The sequence below is a fragment of the Thamnophis elegans genome, chromosome 1, assembly GCF_009769535.1.
Source record: "Thamnophis elegans isolate rThaEle1 chromosome 1, rThaEle1.pri, whole genome shotgun sequence".
Lineage (NCBI taxonomy): Eukaryota > Metazoa > Chordata > Lepidosauria > Squamata > Colubridae > Thamnophis > Thamnophis elegans.
Genome location: NC_045541.1, coordinates 52,889,953 through 52,915,861, shown reverse-complemented (window position 1 = coordinate 52,915,861; position 25,909 = coordinate 52,889,953). Strand labels below are relative to the sequence as shown.

At 39.1% G+C, this 25,909-nt stretch overlaps 1 protein-coding gene across 1 annotated transcript in view; it reads right to left on the bottom strand.

The window, feature by feature from the left end:
* Positions 1–10,631: 10,631 nt before the first annotated feature.
* LOC116507659 (myosin light chain kinase, smooth muscle-like) overlaps positions 10,632–25,909 on the bottom strand; it is a 101,124-nt gene continuing 85,846 nt past the window's right edge. The window contains 7 exon segments of the mRNA XM_032215971.1: positions 10,632–12,938; positions 13,811–13,942; positions 16,095–16,221; positions 17,672–17,795; positions 19,703–19,855; positions 24,342–24,465; positions 25,010–25,227. Coding sequence (XP_032071862.1) covers positions 12,706–12,938; positions 13,811–13,942; positions 16,095–16,221; positions 17,672–17,795; positions 19,703–19,855; positions 24,342–24,465; positions 25,010–25,227 — 1,111 coding nt within the window. The 3' untranslated portion in view covers positions 10,632–12,705.

Below are 25,909 nucleotides of genomic sequence, written 5' to 3'. Positions count from 1 at the left end.
CTTATTTGGAGCTGCATTAGCCATGGATTTGAAACTTTTAGACATTGCCCCACCTGATGTGGTTTTGCAAGATGTAGCTGACTTGTTGGTCACAGGCCAGACGGAGGAAGCTTGTCATGCCACTGCAGCAGCCCTACTGCTCCTGCTACGAGGCCTCTCGGACCAAAGCCCAATTAATGCAATTGGAGGTTAGGTATTTGGGCTACGACATCCAGTAGGGAAAAAGAACTTTGGGCCATGAGAGGAAGGAAGCCATTTGCCAATTGCCAGTCCCACAAAATAGGAAGGAATTAGGGAGCTTTTTGGGGGCAGCAGAATTTTGTCGCATTTGGATTCTCAATTTCGCATTGTTAGCAAAGCCACTCTATGAAGCTACCAAGGGGAATGGAAAAGGAACCCTTGAGTTGGGAGGAAGAGGAACAGAACAGCTTTTTGGAATTGAAGCATGCTGTGACTCAGGCTCCTAGTTTTCTGACTTGACAGCCTTTTCAGTTGTTTGTGGACACTAAGCAGAATATGGCCATTGGGGTACTGACCCAAAAGTTGGGAACATGGTATCGTCTGGTTGCATATTTGTCCAAACAGCTGGATCCGGTGGCCAAAGGGTGGCCAGCCTGTCTCAAGGCTGTGACAGGAACTGCCCTACTTACCCAGGAAGCCAATAAGCTCACCTTTGGACAGCAATTAAATATCTACACCCCCCATGCTCTTCGAGCTGTCCTAGACCAGAAAGGTCATTTGTGGCTTACCAATCCTGACTGACCCAACTGACCCGTGATGATGTGTGGGAAGCCATGCCCCTACCACCGGAAACCAGTGCCCACTTGGCAGAACTACATGCCCTCACAAGGCTTTGAAATTGGCATGAGATCTACCAGTCAACATTTACACAGAGTCCAAATAGGCCTTCCTAAACCGTCCGAGTCCATGGAGTCTTAGGAGAAAGCTCTTCACAGGAAAGAGGCCTCATCACAGCTGGAGAAAAGGACATCAAATATGGCCCAAATTGTGCATTTGTTGGACAGTGTATGGACCCCCAAACAAGTTGCCATTATGCGTGTATGGGTCATCAGAAAGGGGTTTCAATAACTGAAAGAGGGAACAACAAAGTTGATCAAGTTGCCAGAGCAGCAGCCTTGGATCCCCCTTCTTTACAGGCCACATGCCTTACTCTGTGGACCCCGGCTCAGGAAGAACAACCCCCATCGTATAGTCACTGAGGAACCCAGCAAGCTGAAGCAATAGGGGTGGAACTACTAGATGGGTGGTGGGTTCTGCCGGACAAAAAAGGTGTTTGTTTCCCAGCAGTTGGCATGGGATGCTGTCTCCTCCCTGCATAAGCATTTGCACTTAGGAAAAACGGCTTTGAAAAAAAAAAAAAAGGCCTTGGCTCAGGGAGGTCTATATCAACAATTTGTCTAGCCTGGCAGCTGCTGTTTGCTCTCAATGTCAGGTATGTGCTGCTAATACCCTCCGTCAAGGCCCAGTTCAGGTGGGAGGGTAAAGAGGGCAGATCACACCATAGAGGATAAGTTGGCCAACATTTGTCAGGAAACCCATCTCAAATGGCCGGATGATGCCCACAGCATGGCGTTGCTGGCAAAGAGGTGCACTCTCACCGAGGAGTTGGGTGTCTCGCCATTTGAATTGTTGTATGGGAGGGTTCCTAATTGCATGGCCCACAGGTGTTGCCCAACCCCAAGTTACAGACATGGTGAAGCTCAAACAGTTGCCAGCCCTGAATGCCATAGTCCACAAATTACAAAAATATGTTTTGTCTTGTCGTGCTCATGAAATTGTAACTCCAGTCCACAACTTCCACCCAGGACAAGAAGTCTGGGTGAAGGACTGGTAGAAGGAACTATTGGGCCCCAAATGGTGGGGGCCGTATACTGTTGTTGTTTTTTCTCCCCTTGTTGTTAAGGTTGCTGAAATTAGGCCTTGGATTCACTGGACCCGTTTTAAATTGGCTGCGAAAGCTTACTGGAAGGCCTCCAGTGACCCTGCCAAGCCTCTATACCTCACGTTTTGGAAACACCAGGAGGAACGCCACCTCTTCTGCGGACACACGGGAAGCTGTCGCTCTACGAACAGGTGGTGAAGAACCAGCGCCCTCTGCAGGTGTCGCTCCAGGTGCCGTCGACACCCATCGCACAGGCAACATATCGCGTCTACCATGGACACTCCGCCCCGTCCAATGCCCAGGCACAACCATGAAGACTGACTAGCGCCTACGCCAAGCTGCGTGCATTAGGAGAGGCCTGATGCCGGCAGTTCTGATCGTGGTTTTTCTCCTATTCATTTCTATTCTCATTGACTCTCTTTATCTCTATCAGGCAATCTTGGCAAAGGGTGAGGCCCATTGGTGGTGTGGGAAGATCCGAATGATTACGAGGACCCCCGCTCCATCCTTTCCTATAGGGGGGAATGAGGATAATGAGGGTACTCCCCAACAAACGGAAGCTAGGCCTCTCACTTCTACAAATGACTCCCCTCCGCAGGTAACTTCTGAGCCAATGCTAGAAGAAATGGGTTCAGGGCCTTTCCCCCTTTGCAAAAACTGCTTTTATCAGGGTGAACAGGGACTGCATTTTGTGTATAATGAATGCTGGTTATTAAATTGCCATCCGGAGGAGGGGCTATCCCCCTGTTCAGAGGAGACAGGGAACTATTGGCAGTGTTGCATGAACCCCAATGTCACAACTTGGGCACCAAACAAATGATACACTTTGACCATTAGGTGCCATCGAAAAAAGCCCATTCAGAGACCCTTCCCAGACCCCTTTCCAGAAAGGACAAGGGCTCAGGTGAAGTGGGCCCCCCTTGATTTCAGTCTGAAAATGGAATATGACATAACTTATGACCAGATTCCCATAACAGTGGAGATAACTTGTCAGCTTATTGGGGATGTAGGGAATCAGTGGTTTCTACAATGGTGGTCAGAGGATGAAAATCTGTCAAGCATGGATGCACAAGACCTGAGTAAGTACTGGCAGATAGGTGTAACACGTAACCATAGTGCTAAAGCCAGTCGCCTGGAGGTCTGGATAACCCAATCCAACTACTTGGAAACATATCAATGCCATGCGGGGACACTTGACAAGAACCTCAGCAGAACAGCTATAGCCACCCTAAACACACAGGGAAAGGGAATGGTGGTTCTGGAGCCACTCCTACAAAAGGGTAGGAACCCCCATCCCACATGGACCCCTCAGGAGGGTGGGAGGGGCGGCCCACAAGGGAAGGAAAAGGGAGCCCCAAGGGAACCCAGGGCCACAAGGGAGGCCATTACCCCCCTCTCCATTGGAATGCACTCAATGCCTGCAGGATCCACAGAAGGACAAAATGGAAAAAAAAGCCACAAAACCCCATCTAGCACTTGGGAAGCCCCGGAGAACATGTATTGGATTCGTGGCACATTGGCCTACGAAGTTCTCCCTGTGTTCTTGGATGGATAAAACTTTCGTTCTTACTATTGCCCATCCAATCACGACAGGTGCTAGGGGTCCTGGTGTATGACTCAGTAGGCCCCATCCGTCAGAAGAGGAAGGTGGACACAGCCTTCTCTAACTTTCCTTGTAAGGAACTGGCTGAATACGAGAAATCTGACATGTGGAGCTCAGAGAGAATCGTATGCACATATGGGAGGGCCACTAGGGCAGAGGATGGGTATTGGGGTTACCGCACCCCCATTTATATGATCAATTGGATCATGCATTTGCAGGCAGTATTGGACTTGGCTGGGGAGAAGATTGATAAATCTTTGAATATCCTCTCCAGTGCCACTGGCAAACTCTGTACTGCAGTGTACCAAAATCGATTGGCTCTTGATTACCTCCACGCAAGGGAAGGAGGGTCTGTGGGAAGTTCAACTTGTTTAATTGTTGCCTTCACATTGATGAGACTGAACGTGTCATTAAGCAGCTCACCACAGAAATAAGGCAACTCACTCATGTCCCAGGGCAGGAATGGAAAGGTTTTGATTTAACTTCTAACTCCTGGTTCCCGAAATTGCCAGGGTTTCACCCCTCTTGATGGAGAAATGGGCCACTGCAAAGGTTCTGGCCCTGGTGGGACGCTCAGAAGAAGGACGCTCGAGCAAATATGTTGGGCTCATGCTTCATGGAGAGGAACCTGCCATTTATGAAACTACACAGTAATCTTAGGATTGGGTGAAGTTTCAATAGGGGGGAATGATACAGCATGGGTTGCACAGGTAAACCCACCAGTGGTTGGCCAGGTTAGGTGGTCTTAATAGAATGGACCTTATAGATTCATTTTAGTTTGGCCTTTTACTCCAGTGCCCTGGAGTCCCAAAGTTGACTTTTAACTTCCTCATATTACAAATAGGGCTGAACAGTGTGGCAAGACTCTGTAAAGGAGGGGCACAGGAAGCCAGACGTGGGGGAGAGATACAACAGAGAAGTTGCAGAAAACTGTTGGTATGAATATCTGCTTTTGTATTTTTCCAAAATGTACTTCCCTGTTCTGAACAGGGGTTTTTACGTTTTGTATGAATACGCCTCTTTAAACGCCCTCTGATTGATGAAGTTTGATTAAAGGTATAAAATCACTGCCCTGGGCGTAGCCAGGCCAGTTCAGATGTTGGTGTGTGAACACGCTGAACTTGATGCATCCAATAAACCTGTTTCTCTTCCTTCGTGGTCTCAAGTCCTGATCTTTCGTAAGTAGATTACAAACCACAATCTGCTGCAACAGTCCAAGTGTGAATTTCACCAGGCGAAGATTGACTACCTAGGGTATCGTATCTCCCCCGCTGGCATTGAGATGGACTCTGGGAAGGTGAAGGCGGTCACTGAGTGGGAGGCACCCCGGACACGCAGGCAATTGCAAAAGTTTTTGGGTTTTGCTAATTTCTACCGTCAGTTCATTCCTTCCTTTGCCAAAATTGCGCTTCCTATCACTAATTTGTTGAAGTCCAAAGGTGGGCCTAAACCTAAGCCTAGCAAACCACTGGATTGGACCATGGAGTGTCAAGCTGCTTTCGAGAAGTTGAAGCGCCTCTTTGCTGCGGAACCGGTTCTGAAGCATCCCGACATGGACAAGCCTTTCGTCGTCCAAGCCGATGCCAGTGACGTCGCTGTTGGGGCCATGTTGCTACAAGCCAACGACCAAGGTAATTTGCAACCTTGCGCTTACACCTCCCGCAAGCTCACAGACACTGAAAGACGTTGGGCCGTTTGGGAAAAGGAAGCATTTGCAGTGCGATGGGCCCTGGCCACGTGGCGCCACTTTCTAGAGGGCGCTAAACACCCTTTTGAGGTGTGGACTGACCACAAGAATTTGGAGGCTTTGAGGACCCCACGCTGCCTATCCCCTAAGCAGATGCGCTGGGCCCAACATTTCAACCGTTTCAACTTCACACTCAAGTACATCCCTGGGGGGAAAAATTTCATGGCTGATGCTTTGTCCAGACTCCCTCAATACAACTGCTCTAAACTGAGTATTGTTCAGCCTGTCGTTCCCACATCCAGCCTGGCGGCTCCGGTGGTCACTCGCCAGCAGGCACGCTCGAAAGTGGAGGTGCCTCAAGATTTTCTTTCTAACCTCAGACGCGCCCTTCCCCAAGATGACTGGTTCCAGCAGCATCAGGATGAGTGCACGATGAGGGACGATTTACTGTGGATCGGAGCCAAGCTGTACGTCCCAGCCTCTCTTCGTCTTGTCGTCCTCCAACGAGCTCACGATTCTAAGTTGGCGGGTCACTTTGGCTTCATAAAAACATTACACCTGGTGAAGAGACAATTTTGGTGGCCCTCTCTGAAAAAGGACATTGAACTTTATGTTGCCAGTTGTCCGGTCTGTGCAGCCGCTAAACGGCCACCTGGAAAACCACAGGGCCTACTTCAATCTGTGGCCCGTCCTGTCGCCCCTTGGAAGGAGATATCGATGGACTTCATTGTCGAACTTCCTGAGAGCCAGGGGCACACAGTCATTTGGGTGGTTACGGACTTATTTTCAAAACAGGTTCATTTTGTTCCGTGCCACAAGATTCCTTCTGCTAAGGCACTGGCTAAACTCTTCATTTCCCACATTTACCGTTTGCATGGGGTGCCTGATTGCATTATTTCCGATAGGGGTGTCCAGTTCACTTCGGCTTTCTGGAAGGAATTTCTTAAACGCATTGGCTCCGCCCAGGGCCTAAGCTCCGCCCACCATCCTCAGACTAATGGGGCTTGTGAGAGGACTAATTCTGTTTTAGAACAATATTTACGTTGTTTCATCAATTATCAGCAAGATGATTGGGTGGACTTGCTACCGCACGCTGAGGTGGCCTACAATAATTCTGTCCATAGCAGCACTGGTTTCACCCCTTTTCGTGTTGTTTTTGGTCAAGATTTTGTTCCTATTCCTGAGCTGCCTCGTGACCAACCGCAAGTTTCTTCCGTCGCTGAGTGGAGCGAACGTCTGAGCCATGTTTGGCCTTTGACTCTTGCTACTTTGGATGCTGCACATCGTGCTCATAAGAAACAAGCTGATAAGAAGCGTGCGCAACCTTATCAGTACAGGGAGGGTGACCTGGTTTACTTGTCCACAAAATTCCTTCAAACCACACAAAAGTCAAGGAAATTGGGGCCTAAGTATGTTGGTCCATTTCCCATCATCAAAATCATCAATCCTGTTTCTGTTCTCTTGCAGCTGCCCAAGCATCTCAACCGTGTTCATCCCGTGTTCCACGTTAACCTCATTAAGCCTGTTTGTGTTTCTATTTTACGTCCGCCTGTCGACCCTCCACCTGCTCCCCTGTTGGTTGACGGTGAACGTCACTTTGAAGTTCGTGAGATACTGGACTCTCGACGGCGGCGTAATCGGATCCAGTACTTAGTGGCTTGGAAGCATTTTCCTCCCTCTCATACGGAATGGGTTGACAAATCCCATGTTCGTGCCCCCCGGCTGCTTCGACAGTTTTATTCTGCTTATCCTGACAAGCCTTGATTTTTTTTTCTCTCCCCCCCCCCTCTTCTCTCTTCTGTGTTTTGTTGTTCGTCTGTTTGTTTGTGTTTTCTCGTTTTCCAGGCCTGACCGCCTTTTTCCGGGGGATGGCCGGATGTCAGCCTCTGCTTTGCTGTTGCTTCGGCTGCCATGAAACGGGGAGGGAGGGCATGGTATTTGGGAGGGGTTACTCATTGTGCTGGAGGAAGGTTCTGGAGTTCACCGGTTGATCGGACTATGCATGCGTGGGAGTTTCCCGCCAAGACTAACGGCACCGACATTCCATCTTCGTGATGCCTTTTGAAGTTATCTCGCACCTGACACTTGGGAGAATTATGATTGGACTGTAACTGTGATGCCAAGGGGTGGGGAATGGGCTATTCTATATATCAATTGCTTTCGCGCCTAAATATTCAGATTTCGCTTCGCTATGCCTTTAATCATTTTTAATTAGTAAAAGTACACTTGATTTCCACACATGTAGTCTCGTGGTCTTTCTTTCCTAATTATTTAATGGAGAGGTGCTGACACCTTCTTGATTTTAATTGTCAATTTATTCATTCCTGCACATTCTAATATTTATTCATTTTCATATCTTTGTTTTTCCACTGTTGTGAAAACACAATTCCAGCAACTGTTAACATGTGTAAAATTAAATATGTATTGTATTCCCTTTGAAATGCCCAACCAAATATTACTGGTTTTAAATCCATATCTTGCTTTACCATTGCTTCTAACCATAACACCACTAACCCTTGAATAGCTACTTGGTCTGTCCTAAGTATTGAATCTAATTCATACATTCCTGTTTTTTGAACTGAGGAATAAATTTCAGAAAAAGAAATATGTATTGCTCTGTGAATCTACCTATGACATTCATTCTTGATCTAACTTCTTAGATGGGACATCCTTCCTGAAAAGACTGTACACTGTTGCGTGAAAACAGAGGTCCCTTCTGTTACCTGTAGTGTAGTCCTCAGCTTAACAACCAATCAAGTCCAATATTGTTTTATTTCTTTTGCAGTTAGTATTATTTAACAGAATGAAGAGGCAACAGAGTATGACCGCTAGGACAGTCATCTTTCCTATGTAAATAGCTGTTTTATTGCTTTGTGTGCTTGTTTCATCCTTAATATAGTAGTGCAAGCAATTAAGTTTTCCTTTCTGTATCTCTTTGTGCAGGCCATTCATTGGAACAAGGTGATCAGTGGGTGACTTCAACACACAAAAGGACAGTAATCTTCCTTTTATTTTGTGTACTGGTTTCATCCTAATGCAGTGCATGCAATGAAAGAGTTCATTTCTGTGTCTCTTCTTTGTGCAGGCCATTCATTGGAGTCAGTGATATTGAAAACTGGCAAGGACAGTCATCTTCCTTCTGTAAATAGCTCTTCTATTGTTTTGTGTACTTATTTTAATCTTATTTAAGTAGTAAGTACACAAAATAATAAATTTCCTTTTTTATATCTTTTTGTAGATCATCCATTGGGGCAAAGAATTCAGTTACATCGTCTTGGCCACTCCCACCCGGCCACATGACTGCCAAGCCAATCCCATCCGGTCACATGACTGCCAAGCCAATCCCACCTGGTCACATGGCCGGCAAGCCACTCCTTCCTGGTCACATGGCCGGCAAGCCACTCCCACAAAGCAGGCCAAAATTTTTTGAAACCCACCACTGCTGTGCATGTATATATGTGTTTGGAAGTTCAAACTGCAATATAAATTGCAATAAAAATTGACTTTGCATAAGAATGCCCATAGATGGCTAAATAACCATAGTTTATTCAGATTGCCTTTAATTCAGAATATGCACAGCAGTGACTGTAAACTACATACAGGGTGAATTATATCGGTTATAATACAGTCTGTCTCCTGAAAATAACTTTTCTCTCTTCTTCCACTTAACGCAACCCGGAGGGATATTGTGTAGGAAGAGAGAGAACTACACAAGTAGTTTTGTGTTTTTTGAAGACAGGACAGTTTGGAATGGAGAAAAGGGAACACTTAATATCATACTTCTAAATGAAGAACCGCCACAAACAAAATTCATGCGGAATTGTTCTTTCTGCCTTTTTGATCCTATCTCATCAAGATTGAACACTGCAAATATTAGCTATTTTGCAACATGTTGACAACTGTTAAAACAATGGATGACAAGGGGGAGTTTGGGGAAGAGATTAAACATTTGCATACATTTATAGTTTTTATTTTATAACTTCAGAAAATACATTGATTTCCCCAGTGGAAAACAACTTTTTAAAAGCAGCATAGCAGTAGCACTTTGACTTATACTGTATATTGCTTCATAGTGCTTTACAGCTCTCTCTAAGTGGTTCACAATGTCAGCGTAATTGCCCCCAATAATCTGGGTCCTCATTTTACCAACCTCAGAAAGATGGAAGGCTGAGTCAACCTTGAGCTGGTCAGTCTCAAACTCCTGCCAGTGAGCTGAATTAGCCTGCAATACTGCATTCTAACCATTGCACCACCACAACTCTAACACAGCATCCCCAACATTGAAAAATAAATTCTTAAAAATGATTCTTTTTTCCGTCCTTGGCAGCTGCTCATTTCTTCACAATGCTGGATGCCAGGAAATAGCAGCCATGGAAGAGAAAGTAGAAGCACACCCTCACACATCGCACAAATGCTAGTAGATGGCTCCTGTCATACTCCAGGATGTAGTAATGTAGGCTTCATGGAAGGGAAAAGAGAGAATAAAGAAAAAAAAAGGATAAAATGCCTAGGAGGTGGAGAGGTATGTTGGAAAGGTGCCGAAGTGAGTTAGAAGGCAGTGGGCAAAGAAAGAAACCACAATAGACCACAGGAGAGCAGGCCACCATTTTGAGCCTACAATATTTCCTCCAGCAGGTGATGTCAGGTGTAAGACATTAGAAACCAGAATGGAGTTTAAGAGTGCTACAAGCTTATTTCATGCTACCTATACACAACAATCTGATCTAAATCAAGATGAATTGGTGCTAGATTAGTCAAGGAACTTCGGGGGGGGGGGGGGGGCTAGACTCAAGTCTCTTATGGGGTGTAGACCCCAAATTAATGATTCATTTATCCCCACACACCAGACTCAGCCAGATCATCTCCAAAAGGCTACACCTCTTTTCCCTGCCTCTACCATTTCTTCCCATTCCTCCTTCCCTCCTTTTTGGGAACTTGCAAATAATTCACCAGTTGCAAGGAAAGCTGACTAGAATGGGTCTCAAAGCAGTATGTTCATATGTTATTTTTCTTTCCTGATCTTTTAAGATTTGTTTTTTTTTAAAAATTAAGCATGTTGAAAGAATCGCTTCTCCAAAATTTTTAAATAAAGTAGGTGTGCTGTGTTTGCCTTTAAGCAAACATTTCAAGGCTTATAGATTATTATTTTTTTTAAAAAAAGAACTATTAGTAGAACCATTTTGCAAACAAACACAACCACTTGTACAAGTTAAAAAGATTCATGGGCCAAGAGGAATAATTTAGTTTTCAGCTATGTTCTTCATATTTATGTACTTTATAAATCTATTGTCTAGGTAGAAAGTTATATTACTCTGGGTCATGCAAGCAGTATAATTTATAAATTTATCAGGGAGCGGTAAACAAGTTCTCAAACATTCACCCTGGATCAAGAAAGGAATGTAGAGCTTATATTGAACAAATGAACTGGTAGCAACATGCTTTGTGATATGTATTTATTGAGAAATTGTGAATAATTACAGCTGTAGTGTTCTCGAATATTCCCTCTCTGTTTAAGACACCAGAAAACATTAGCATATTTTTTTAATTAAGATATACAAAAATACACCCCACTGTTTTCTTAACACATTGAAAACATGTGAAAAAATGCCTTGTATGCACTAAATAATATTAAAATTGCCTTATAACAATGTGTGGCAAACTGGCAATGACTGTGTTTTATTATAACAAAAGTTTCTCATCCACTTAAAATGAGGACATGCTGATAACTTCAACTAAGAAACAGCGAAAGCAGTAATAAAAACCCCCACAGCAAATGTGAGTACATATCATAAATGGAATTTTGAATATCTGCATTCCAACAGGCAGACAAGCAAATACAGAACATGTAAGACTACAGTAATAAGATCAAACGTTCTAAAGATACTGTATGTATCTATATTGAAGTATACTTAATTTTCCTCTTCTGGCTTGAGAGGCTAATGCTAAATTTGTTCTCTGTGTTCTTTAATGAAGCCAATGGCTATGCTGAAAATATTTGCATCTTGCAGAAGTGGAGAAAAGCCTTAGTTGGAATGATGCAGGTGTAGACAGGTACTGTTAGATGTTCTGAATGACAGCTAACTTTGAAACGAAAGCAACACAGAAAAATCTGAACGTGTTAATCAATTTGGTGGAAGGTACATATTTTCTAACCATTCGGTGCCTCTTTGTATTTGTTTGCATGTGCTTATTTAGCAGGAAGCTATCAACCTCACCAATACTGAGTTTGTAGAGGACCTTGTAATCGAGCTCTCTTTCCTGGCTATCCAGTTTCTAGCAAATATTTCTAATAAGAGCAAAGTAATGATACAAATAAACCCAAGTTGCATCACACAGGCATTGATGTTTTATAATATACTGTTCGTTTCCAACAAGTCTACATGTCAAAACCTTTTACTTTGTTCTGACACATTTTCCTTTTGGCATTCAGAGCAGTGATGCAAATAGAAATCTGCAATCAGGACAGAGTATTAATTATGATTTCTTTCCGTCCTTCAAAAAAAAGCCATTCAGTACCAAATGAGGTTATGATGAGGCAACCTGGCATGCCATTCATCTTTCACAGCAACAGGATTAATGTAGAATTTCAGCGAACACATTCAGCCAACTTGGTTACAAATTGTACCTGCAACTTTTTCTCCTTTTTTCATTTTTGTTCTTACTGTTACCATGATGATCACAATAACATACAACTCAGTATGAAAATCCACCAAAAATAGGGAAAATGTCTTTCATTTTCTAAACAGGATTTCAGATCAATCTACCGAACTGTCAAGCTATTTTGCTGGACTCAAAACTGTATTAGTTTTTTGGGGGGGAACTTGTAATAACTTACTCTGAAATTGAGGTTTTTTTTATTTGAATTTACAAATAACTCTCAAGGGGAAAGTTAAGAAAGACACAAAATGCTGTTAATGGGATGCCACTGGTGGAACTCCTCCCCCCAAACCTGAATATGCTAAAGTGTTGCAAAGATGGCATTGAGATAATTATAATTACCTATATTTAGTATCTGTTTGATAAGAGAAGCTAATTAGAGTCTAAATTTGCATCCCATCAGGAAGCTTTCTGTGTTATTCTTGTATTTCCAGTGGGCCCCTTGCAGATAAAATTTTAATGCACCAAATGTACTTCATTCATACATATTTCAATGGTGTCACAGGACACCAAAGATGCATTTTTGCTAGCTATATTGCTTGATGAAACAATTAGTATACTTATCCAGTTCCTCTCTCCTGATCATATGCTTACGAAAGAGTTGATTTTAGCAGATTAGCTTCATATGGTGTGTTCACATTCGTTGTCTGGGCTCTGCAACTTATGCTTTAACTTAAACTAAATCCAAGCACAACAGCCAACTAAAGTGCTTGTTAATTCAAGTTAATGCCCATAAATAAAACAGGTGTCAGCCACACTGCTGATAAAACAAATGAAGAAAACTATGACCTAATGTCACACTACATGAGCATTAAAGAGTCTTCAACTGAGTGGTTTTTCTCCTCTTCTGTTGATTCATTCTTCTTCTTCTTCCTCTTCCCCCATCGTTTCCACAATAAGTTCTGCTGTACAAGTTGATTCTCCCAAACAGTTAATTGCCTTGCAAGTATATTTGGCATCATCATTTCCACAAACTTCAGAAATAATCAAAGAGCAGTTGCCATCTTCGTCATAGTCAATTTGGAAGTGCCGGGATTCCTTGATAGATTGCTCATCTTTGTACCAAATCACTTCCGGGTCCGGGTAACCTGAGAAATATCAGATGCGAAAATGAAGATATTTTATTTGTAAAAATGTTTTTTAAGTGATAAGTGTTGAATATAAAAAAGAAATAGACAATCATTAGAATTTTTCATTAAAAAAACAGGCTATAGTGGCCTGGGGATGTAGATGTGCATCTATCAACTAAGTTATTTAACAGTTAATAGTGTACAAAAAGTTCAGTACAAATGAAGGTTTTAGAGTAAGTCCAATTCTAAGAAATTGCAGGCCATGTAAGAGGATCCTGTGGAATCTTCATAATCCAGATGTTGCTCTTTAACAGCTCCCTTCAAATGCTGCATAGTTTATTAGCAGGTATGGTATAAACTCAGTAAATACAAGATACAGTAACTACCATGTGAAATGTAAAGTGAATAGATGTACGGTTGCTTTTAGAGTGACCATATATGGTTATAAAAATTTAAACCCATTTACCTGTAACACATGTACTCAGCCAGAGTCCAACAATGACTATTCCCTGATACGTGTTAGTTGTACAATTATAGTTACATAGAGACTCTAATGTCAATCAATATATACATTTGTGGGTCTGCAGTTCCTGTTAGTACCCAATTAATTTGAAACAGGCAGAACACACAACATCTTCTTTACATGGCAGCCCTCTCAAGGTACGTCAAGATAAATCAATAACTAAAAGCCAGATTTGGTCATTGATAACCTGAATAAAACACTGTTTAAAATGGAATTCTATCTTACAGGTCATCCAGAAAATGAGAATTAGAATTGGCAAATAAAGTACATCAAATTGCATGAAGATTAAAAAATACCAATACACCAACACTAAAAGGAAAATGACAGGTGGATAGCTGATAAAGTCTTCTAAATTAGTGAAGAATACCTTCAATTTTACAGTCAAATCTAGCAGCACTGCCTTCCACAACTTCCATATCTTGAATTGTTTTAGAGAAATAGGGTTTAACATGAGGCCTTTCTTCATCAACTGCTTCTAAGAGAGCACTGGCTGTTTCATCTAGGGAAAAAATCAACACAGTTCTGCTTTATCACAGAACAATTGTCTGATAATAATTCTTACAGCCTAATAAACATCAAAGCTTGTCTTTCAGCCATAACATAGCAGTTCACAGAAGTCTACCTTATATTATTTCCATGGTAATCTTTAATGACTGCTAATTTAGAATTCAAATAGGAACATTTTATTCCTTTTGGGAGAATTCATGTGATAAAACATCATGGATACCAAGAATTGGATATATCCCTGCAGTTCAGACATAAATTGTGGCAAAGGACAACACACATATCATAAATTTGGAAGGAGCCAAATGTTTATTGAAACTAACTTCCTGCTCAAACTGAACTTAAATTTAAAGTAGCCCAGATAGATGATTATTCAGTTTTGTTTGAAAACACTCAGAGAAAGGGGATGTTACAATTATCTGGGTTCCATTGTCATATTTATTCTATACTATTGTGATTAACAACAAACAAAAATCAGAATTAGACTCATTTCCTGAAACTTAAAACCATTATCATATCTTGCACCTTAAAGTGATAAAGGGCAAATTGGAGCCTTCTATATGACACTTCTTATGATATTTTTAAAGTGCTTTCACAGTATCTTCTCAAGGCTAAAACATTCCCAGTTCTTTCCATTTTTTTCATAGAACTTAATTTCTAGTTTCCAGTTTATCACAACTTTCTTTAAACTTGTTCCAATGTGTGGTATGGTTGATCAGAAATGAACAAAATACTCAAGATAGGATCTGACCAAGAGTCATACAATGCTAATTATTTCCTGTGATTTGAAAGTTATATGTCTGTTGACACAACCTTAAACAGCTTTTTAAAGCCATCCTATAGAGATGGTTTATATTCACTATATAATCAACAACTGTAGGTATCTTTTTCACAGGTATTACTGCCAAGCTGACATTCCCTCATTCTCTGTTTGCATTTTTCTATTGTTTTTATATGTGTTTCTGTCAAATTTCCTTTTCAATCTAACACATTGTCCATTCCACCCAATTCTGCACTACTTGTATTTTTGAGAGATCTTTTTTTCCACTTCCTTATCCAAGTCATTAAAAAATTGATTTTTTTTGGGGGGGGGGGAATTAAAGAGTACAAAGACTCTACAGTCTTTTGTTGTGAATGAATATTCTTTATAGAATACAATTTTCAAGCATCTGTTTAAGTGTTATGCCATATAATCTACATTTAAATAATGTGGTAATCTGAATGTCATCGAAAGCTTTCTCAAATACTTCTTTCAAAACAATATGAAAGCCTACAATATTCATACATATTTTTGTGTCCCATCTGCTTGACATCTGTCTTAACTATATCTGTGAAGCTAGTCATGTCACTTTTCTTATTTCAATGGAAAGTTGAAATGATAGTAAAATACGCTTCCAGAAATATGGCATGGTAATTCTACTGCTCAGATGATTTACATGGCAATCTCTGCCCAATATTTTACTGGTGAATGAATAATCAATATGCAGAAATGGACAAATGTGTGCTTGGGTTAAATGCAGACTAGGTGTTAGCCTGAACCACAAAAGATTATAGATCTCTGCAAAAGAGTGATTAACCATATGTCCAAATTAAGAAAATACCAGTAATGACACCACAAGATTTTCGATGATACACAAATGAATATTGTAGTTTTGGAACTAACAGAATCAGTCTTCTCCAACCTTATGGTCTTCAGATGCGTTGGACTTCAGTTTTCATATTCTTCTGCAATTGTGTTCAAAGTTGGAAAGATTCTGGTATACCACCGTGATGGCGAAACTATGGCATATGTGCCAGAGGTGGCATGCAGAACCCTCTCTGCTGGCACGTGCACCTTTGCCCCAGGTCAGTTCTCTGTGGCGTTTCTTTCGTGAGCTACTGTTTCCTGGCAAACAAGGAAACAGAAGCGCACAAAAGAAAAAGATCTTACCTCTTGCCACGCTGCCAGTGTTGGGATGCCCTGCATCCCAGCGGCCAGCTGGTCTTTGGGTCTCTGCTGTGCATGCGTACATGTCCGTGCATGTGTGCATGTCCATGTTTGTGCTTGCACTCACCTTTCAGTTTGGGCATGTGCGCATGCGCAGTCTAAAAGGTTTGCCATCACTGGTATACACCTATACCTCCACTTCATATCAGAATTTCCATACCTCCAGCTTCAATCTCTGCATTAACAGGGCTTGTTGGTGAACTTGAAGAGGACTTCCGTCCACTCAGGCCAGAAATCATTGCCATAGAGGAAAGCCTTCCTATGGCACGAACAGCATTTCCCGTTTTCTGTAACACAACCAAGAAATGCTGATGAATTCCTACTTACCATTTGTTGTTTTTAACATATTTGTAAAATAAGATGCAAAAGATAGAGAAAAATAGAATGGTTCTGTTTAGTGCACTGAGAGCAAACTCTAGAGATGGGGGTCCCGTAAAAGTTGACCCAGAGAATGGATGGTAACAGGTGTCTAGTAAATATTTCAACCATAGAACTTTTGGGCAACTTGCATTATAGGCTGGCAGGGAAATCTGTGAAGCAGCTGGACTTTTAGGAATTTATCCTCTCAAAAGGAACAGAGGAAGAAATGGAAATCAAAAGGCAAATCAATATTGAATACCTGCCCAAATGAAGGAAAAAGTTACCAGCCATGTTTCAAAATGGTGTAATCACCATGTCTCTTTCCCCTTTGCTACAGCCATAATAAAATACTGACAAATGTTATTAATTTGTTTAACATAACAATTAAAAATCCCCCTGAATACATCCATAATTATCTCAGGAGAATTTTCTTGCAAAGGTAAACATTTGATCAAAGCCAACATGATCATTAATCTGTTATAATTAAGTTACATGTACCAATAGGAGAGAATGTAAGCTACATATATTTACTTTAAGGACCGGGATTGGAATAAGGCAATTTAAGATGTCCTTCTTTTATCCTGTACAGGTAGTCCTCAACTTACAACCACCATTTGAGCCCAAAATTTATGTGGCTAAGTGAGAAATGTGAGTTTTGCCCCACATTACTACCTTTTTTGGCCACATTTGTTAAGTGAATCACTGCAGTTGTTAACTTAGTAACACGGTTGTTAAGTGAATCTGGCTTCCCATTGACTTTGCTTGTCAGGTCGCAAAAGGGGATCACATGATCCCCAGACACTGCAATTGTCATAAATATGAGTCAGTTCTCATGCATCAGAATGTAAATCACATGGCCATGGAGATGCTGCAACACTCTTAAGTGTAAAAGATGGCCACAGATGACTTTTTTCTGTGCCGCTGTGATTTCAAACAGTCACTAAAAGAACTGTTGTAAGTCGAGGACTACTTGCAATAGCTTTCCTGCAAAAGATGGATTGTTTTCTTAAACAAAGGGCCTTTTATTTTCATATATCTTCCAAATTCATGCACTTTGAAGATAGAATGTACAAAGAATTTGTTTCATATGTTCTTGATCACTATGTTTACCGGCCCCCAAAGATGCTTTTTCAAAAGGCAACTGGACTTCCTTTGTTTTTTCTTAAAGACATTTTGCTTCAGTTCTGAACTGAAGAAGTTTCTTGGATGAGAATTGAAACATCTTCAAGGAAAAACAAAGAAAGGGTGGTTGGCTTTTGGAAAAAGCACTTTTGGGGCAAGTAAACAGAGTGATCAAGAACATATGAAACAAATTCTTTGACATTCATGGGATAGCCATGACCTGGATGACTGAGAATCTCCAGAGACATATGTTACCTGCCATTTTCTTCTAGCCATGTATTTTTTCATCCTATCTTTGGAGAGTTTTTTGGCTTCCATGTGTTTGGTGTCTTTTTGCAGCCATGGATGCTGTAAGCACTGAGTACAATTCAAGCGGTCCCTATGAGTTAATAGAGATCATAACTATTATACTTACATAAATACAACTTAGATTTTATTTAGCTCTATATTTAATAATATGGCTCATTAGACTACTGTACAGTTTTATTCAGTTGCATGGTTTGCTTGAATATTGAACATGGGAATTAATGAATTACATAAAAAGTAAAGGAAATGGATGCAATATATTTTGGGTTCAATTTTTTTGGTCTAATCTTTCATATATTTATGTTATATTTTAATTAAGTTTTTAATAATTGACTATTCTTTTGAAGTGTAAGTTTAAAACAATTCCCAATGTCTCAGATGTTTTATTTCCAGCGTTATATTAGAAAGACTAGAAAATTGTTTGCTTTCTTGAGGGTCAATCTTTTTAAATTGGAATATGGCCACCCAGAGCTATAAATACTTACTTTTACCATACACTTCCAGATGGCACAAGGCAGCTAACTCACAGCAGGGCAGAGAACTACCTTAAATAAGCCATGAGATAAGTTCCAGTGATATGTCAATAAATAAATAAATTTTAATTCACAGAGTGATAAAAGATTTATGTCCTTGGAATATTATGACAAAAAAAATCTAAATTTAATTCTTAAAAACCTCTGCTGTACTCAGATGTATTTCATTACTTTTTGGTATCTTTGGAGCAATAAAAATGACAACTATACCATATTTTTCTTGGAAACAGTCTACATTTGTTACCTATTAACATATTATTTGTCACTATGTTTTCTCATAACTGCTGTGCAGAAGGCAGAGAAATCACGTAATAAGAAAAATATATATTATTCATTCTGAAAAAAAATGTATGTTATAGATTACATCATATTTTTTATTCCTGAAGCATGGGTGGGAAATGCAACATTTAGCATCTGTATGCAGCTTCCAGATTTGTTTTTGTAGACCACACAGATTCTCTGGATAATGCTGCCAAAATTAAAGTGGCATTCATTTTGAAGCTATTTTGTAATCTCCACAAATAAACAACAACAACATGGGGGAAAGGTGCAAGTTTCAAACATGCACACAATTGTCCCTAGAGGATTTGAATTTTTTTTAAAATTTAAAGCAATCAATGCAAAGTGCACATAGAATATCATTTCATATTATCAGAGAATTGTCAAAGTCCTTGGATGTCTTCTAGTTCAACTCCCTTCTAAATTAAACATATTAAACCTCATTTCATATGTAGTTATATTAAGTATAACATAATTACACTATACATTGAATTAAGCATTTTTGGGGATACATCGATCTGCATATTTCTATGATTGCACTCAGTAAAAAAAAAAGTTTAGTTGTCCTAAAGAGGTACTACTCATGGCTGGACTGCTTTTGTGGAAAATGCCAATAAATTAGCAATTTGAGTAAACCTGAAACACCTAATAATTTTTTTTGTAGATCCACTTGCCTTGATTTACAAACTGGGTGTCAGTGTTCGGATGGTAGGATTATGGGGCTAGTAACTATTTAAAGGAGTAATCTAAAACTACTAGAACTTAACTCTTTCCTTGACCTGCTCATTTGCATTTCCCACACATGGCACCATTAGCCAAGTTGAATGCTAATACATCTGGAAAACAATGGACTAGAATAAGAAATGTTAAAATATATCCATACCTTAAAAGTCATTACAAATTTAAAGGAGAGAGTTGAATGTATTAATTTTATTATTTAGTAAGGTTTATAAGTCATAGATTGGGATTGTTAGATCAGTTCCAGAAAGGCAAAGTGAATATAAGCATGGGTCTAAATTCATCATGTACCTTAAATTAATACAGAAGTACGACAATAAGGATACACTTATGCTTGGGAAAAACAGTGTAAGAAGTTTCTCCAGGAAAACAGTCATTATGCATTCATATTTGGAGTAGTATGTAAACATTGAATGTAATGTATCCTTACCTCATATCTTTCTTTAGAAGGTGATCTATGAAGTCTTTAGCATCATCTGATATTTCATCAAAAGCTTCGTCATCAAAATCCCAAGTGGCTGAGGTAACATTAGCTAAGGTTTCATTGTCACTATCACCCATGAAAGGGGAAAGACCACTGACCCTGAAATTTAGGATGAAAACACTGAATGGTATCATTTATTTGAGAGTGTTGATATCTTCTGAAGGAAAGGAATAAATTATTTTTAATAGCATGCATGGTTTGCAAATATGTACATTTAACGATTACATACAAGAAGGCACCACTTTAGAAATATGTTCTCAAAAGAGTTGAACAGCCTGATAAACCAAAGATTTACTATACTAGAAGCAGAACTGATCTCATTCTCAATTAGATCTCAATACTCTAAGCCAAAGAAAAAATAAGGTGGATTTGTTTTTTGAAATGCATAGAAGCAGTAAACAAAATAAGCAGTTCCATTATTTAGTCATTAGAGGGAGCCAGTAAGCTAGAGGTCTTTTAAAAAGAAAATCAGTAATTTTTGTTTTGTTTTAAAGGAAATGCAGTATATTAGTGGAAGGAAGCTTCTGATCCAAATGCAAAATAAAAATAATTGGACAATAGAATAAATGCATACCATTACAAGCAACCCTTGACCGAACAATGTCTATACAATACTGAAGTTTATTTCATTTGCACAATAGTAGTTGTGCTACTCTTAAATAATATACAATACAAATGTAATTCATCAAATTATTGGTGAAAAAACTGTGTGTACTCTAGAATTAGATGTGAAAATTTTATTGCATGGTTTGAAAAAAACTAATTTCAGTTCTACAGTGTACAGTTAACACAAGCTATTAAACAAAAAGTACTGTAGATTTTACTATTGTGCTTTAGGAAACCTATTGAAACAATTAGGCTGGCATTGTAGATGAATTATATAGCGACAAACTGTCTCTCCAACATCAGAAACACAATTGATCAAGAAATCATTGGAAAAGGTATTTTCTGTAAAAAGTGTAAAATTTCCCATCCTCTCTCTCCTTCATTGATTTCTCTTTGACACTGAGCAGACTTTTGGATCTCCAAGTTTGTATTTGTATTTATTAGTTTGTCAAACACATACAAGATGGCAGATATAAATATGGATGTAAAAGAAAGAAATGAATACAAATAGATGGGGACAGTAGGACAGGGATGTTAGGCACGCTGGTGCGCTTATGCATGCCCCCTTTTTAATTTTAATTTTTTAGTTGCTAAGTTCATTTTAATTGAGCTCACTGCTATACTAGCTTATTAATGCATTTTATCTAAGCCATTTTGAGTCATTTCAAGATAGAAAAGCTGAAAAACATGATATAATAACTGCTAAACTTCATTTCAGAATATGAGTCAAAAAAGGCCCCATCAGTTCACTCTGGATCTGCAAGACATAGAATAAGATACAAAGAATGAACTTTTAAATTAATTGCCTTGAAATTAATGGTAAGAAAAACAGTATTCCTTAACTATTTTGGGAAGGAATACAGAGTTCAGGAATGGAATTTGCTGGCATGCTTCATGGAGTGTCTTCATTTTTTCCACAGATCTCTGTAACCTTGATCTGTGATCTCTATTTTATTCAATAGTGAAACAGTATCTAATAGTAAAACAGAGCAGTATTTGTTTATGGAAACTATTTCCTTTCTGCAGTGTCATTGTTAAAATGAAAATGAACAGCAACCTTTAAGGAAAAAGTAATTTGGAGATGAAGGTATGCAGCTACTTAGAGCTAATATTGAGTTGTTTATTGGAAACTTTTCTTCAGCTACTAGAATCAGCATCTTCTTGGTATGGTATGAATAAACTCAGGCATACCTTAAAAGTCTCTGGCAATTCTACTTTTACTGGACAATTACAAAATGATGTGTGCGCCTTTCAATAATGCTAAAATGAAATCAAGGTAGCCTCCCTATTAACCCTTATTCTCATTTATACTATCTGAGACTGACTACCAGCTCCTCCAAGATGGCTTACAGAGAAACTCGAGACCTAAGATGGAGGGCAAAAGAAGAACAGGATGACAGAGAATGAGGTGGCTGGATGGAGACACTGAAGCAGTAGGCGTGAGCTTAAATGGACTCCAGAGGATGGTAGAGGACAGGAAGGTTGTATTAGCTCAGTGCAAATTGAAAATTACACTACTCTTATTTACCAAGAAATACTGCTGGTTGGGGGAATCAGCCTATTTGTGCCCCAAGAGTAATGTATTTACAATCCATTACCCTTATCACTTCTCTTATGTTTTAAGAAATCATTTGTCTTTCCTTCCATAAACTTGCACAACATAAAGGACATGGAAAAATTAGTATTTATATGTAACCACACTGTTTGAACTCTGGATTTTTCCCAACTGAAATAGAGTAATGCAGTTTTACTTCTTTGACCTCCCTTGCCTATTGGCTGACCAATAACATTTGCTTCATTATGTTTTATCCTTACGCTCATAGTTTTTTTTTAAGTGTAAATCTTCACTAAAGGATAAGCCATTGTTCATACAAAAAAGTATATAATGGCTCATTACGTGCTAAAGAAACATCTAGATGCGATTTTTCTGTTAGAAAATGCACAATTGTTTTCCAATGCAGGGTTTTATGGAAAAAAGTTCCTCTGGATGTTGAAAACTAGTATTGGTTTCATCATTTTAATTATTTAATGAAAGGTCATTTCATTTTCCTGACTAGGATCTACATTTTAGAAAGGTTTTAAATAGGATTTCACTGGCTCCAGGAAGGAAATTATTTCTTCCTTTTTCATAACAAGGCCAGTCCCCCCCAAAATTGGGAGGGTAAAGTAATATGTTTATAAGTTTTATCAAGACCCTGAGGAAAAGAGGTCCATCTCTGTTCAAGGGCATTGGGAATAGAATGGATGTGTCATTTAAGTGGAAACACATGTCTCAAGTTTCAATTACTTTGCAAACTTAACAACTGGCTCTAAAAGAAGTATTGATGAAAGAAGATTATTAATCTTGTCCTGAGTCTCAAAAAATTATATAATTGCAAGACTTTAATGATTGGAATTTACAACGAATCTCTAAATTGAAAAGCAGTAAGGAAAGTATAGAACAAAATTTAATCCACTATTCTGAGTATTGCTTGGAATTTACCTTAATCATAAATAAACAATGCTAAGAAACTATGGTTATTAGATCTGGGCTGCAAAAATCCATTCAACCACTAGGTGGCAGAAGCAGATGTTTCTATATTGTATACTGCCATCTATTGGAATCTATATTAGTGCAGCCAAAGCTTAATACCCTGCAAGACACCAATGTGACATCTAATGCAAAAATTCAAACATAGGGACAGTAGAAAAAAAAATCTAAAGCACAGGTAATTATGAAGAAACCAGAAAAAATAATTATATATAGGTATAAAAAGTATTGCAAAGCACATTTAAAGAGTAAAATTAGAACAAAGTATTTGCTAAATATTATTCTACAAGAATAACAGCACTTTAATGCCTACTAAGTGCTAAAATAAACATGAGGAGCGTGTGAAACAAATGAAAGCAAAAGGCAGAAAAATAGTTTAAAATTAACAGAGTCCAGAAACAAGTAAATGGAAGCATTTCATTTATTGGAAAAATGAAATGTGCTATGAAATATAAATATATACAGTACTTCAACATATAGAAATATGAGAAAACAAAATAATATACCAATAAAACAGTGTGTGAGTGTGTGTATATCCTTTCATTTATCTATCCTTTCATCCATCTATCTATCCATCTCATACTTTCCTCCTCCTATTTTCCCTACAACAACAAGCCTGTGAAGTGGGTTGGAAAGAGACAGAGAGTGGGGGGGGGGGGAGGGAGGGAGGGAGAAGGAGGGAGAGAAAGAGACACTGACCCTAAGTTGGTTGACTTTCAAGCCTAAGGAAAGCCTAAAACTCATGGTCTCCTGGTTTCTAGACCAGCACCTTCATCACTAAGTCAAACTGGCTCTTTAATAAACGCATAAATGAAAATAGCTAATATCCTGCTGTGATTTAATAACAAAATATACATTTTATACCCCCATGTTCTCATACATTCAGCTTAAGGAACTGCTTTGCAGATAATGATGTAACAAAAGGAAAACTCTAAAGGAAGAATTAAATTTTTAAATATGAAATTGTGAATAAGGAAAGAGGCATTCTCATAGTACATGAGAATGAACAAAATATGTTTGTGTATGGAAGGGTAATTATTTCTATTGTCTATTGTATTATTTCTCAGCAATCTCACAGTGGTTAAATGAAATACTTTTGTATCCTTGAAGTCAAAAGGATTCAGATTCAGTTTAAAAGTAGTTTGAGGCAACTGTGAAGTTTAATTAAGACTAACTGGAATAATTTACATATTATGACTAGGATAACAACATATATCCTTCCTTAAGTCTTCAAAGGACATTAACGTACTTACAAAACTGATCTAATTCAGTTCTTATATTTTTGTGTTTAAAGAGCATGAATGTACATTTAAGGGGAAATAATCTCAAATAAAACAGTTCTGCTGTATATGGATATGTTTAGATTAATATGTTTTCAGAAAGTAAGGCTCTAGAATGTAAGCAAAGAGAATGTGGTATTTTAAATGTCTGAATCAATTGATTACTTACAAGATGTAGCAGATGACTCCTATGCTCCACATGTCAGTAGCATAGCCAATAGGTTCATAATTTATAACTTCTGGAGCCACAAATTCTGGTGTTCCAAAAAGGACCTTCAGAGAACCTGCATTTTCTAAGGTTACAGAGAAGGTTAAAATGTTGTCTGTTCAATATAGTGTCTCTGAAGTTGCTCTCTGAAGTTAAGCAAATTCTCCCCAAGTTTCATAATTAACATAGAAAAATAATTTTAAGGCAGTCTAGGTAGAATATAAAGGCAATGAGGAACGGAAACCTTGGCTGATTATCCAAATTTACAACATTAATCCATACATCCCTCTACTGCTGAACAGTTTTATATGGAGACTGGAAAGTCAAGTAAATATTCCTTCCCTCTTTCCCTGCATGCCCTCCCCTTCCCTATTCAAAATGCTTCTAATCCATTATATGTGCACAGCGTGTGAGTATGAGTGCGTAAATATATCTAACTCTGGAATGCCTCGAGCAATTTCAACCAAACTTGGTACACAGATGACTTACTCTCTGGAGAAAAATACTGTGTGGGACAAGGCAATTTTCAATTAAATAGTGGTTCCAAGTACCAAATAGTGATTACAATTACTATCCATTATAAAAAAACACTGTTCCTGACAGTTTTTAAGATAACTTAGAAACTTTACCTAATCTTCGTGCAAGTCCAAAATCAATCAGCTTGATTCTTGTACCAATTTTGTTGACACACATAATATTTTCAGGTTTCAAGTCCAAATGTACAATGCCTTGTTTATGAATGAATTGTACGCCTTCTGAGATCTGTTTCATGTATTTAATGCATTCCCTTTCTGTCAGTTCAAAGTCCTCATCAATGATTCTTTCAAAGAGCTCTCCTCCAGAAACACTAAAGCAATATAGCAAAGAGAAAACAGACTGCATGGAAAACACATCCTTTACATGAAGGAAAGTCAGATCACCTAAATCTGATTATTCTGGAGGACTAAGATGGGATGGGGAATAGGAACAATGTAATATATCCATGCACAAGCATTCCTTTCTCCCAACATTCAACTTTTTGAACATCTCAAACTCTGTCAATGCAAGACAAAGTAACACTTTCTATTTTGAAGAATAATAGAGTTGGAAGTGACTTTGGAGGTCTTCTAGTCCAACCCACTCCTCCGGCAAGAAACCCTATACCATTTCAGACAAATGCTGTCTAATCTCATTGAACAATCTAATCTAATTGCAAATCTCTAATCTCTTCTTTAAAACATCCAGTATTGGAGCACCCACAACATCTGGAGGCAAGTCATTTCATTGATTAATTATTCTGTCAGAAAATTTCTCCTTAGTTCTAGGTTGGTTCTTTCCTTGATTCATTTCCATCCACTGCTTCTTGTCTTGCCTTCAGATGCTTTGGAGACTAAGTTGAACTTCTCTTCTTTCCGATAGCCCCTTAGATATTGGAACACATTGCAATAGTGAAAGAGTACTGTGGTCTCTTCAGGAATTCATACTTCTAATCAGGGGTGGGTTCGGCACGCAAAATTTTTTGCATGTGCAGAACCTAAAACAAGATGGCA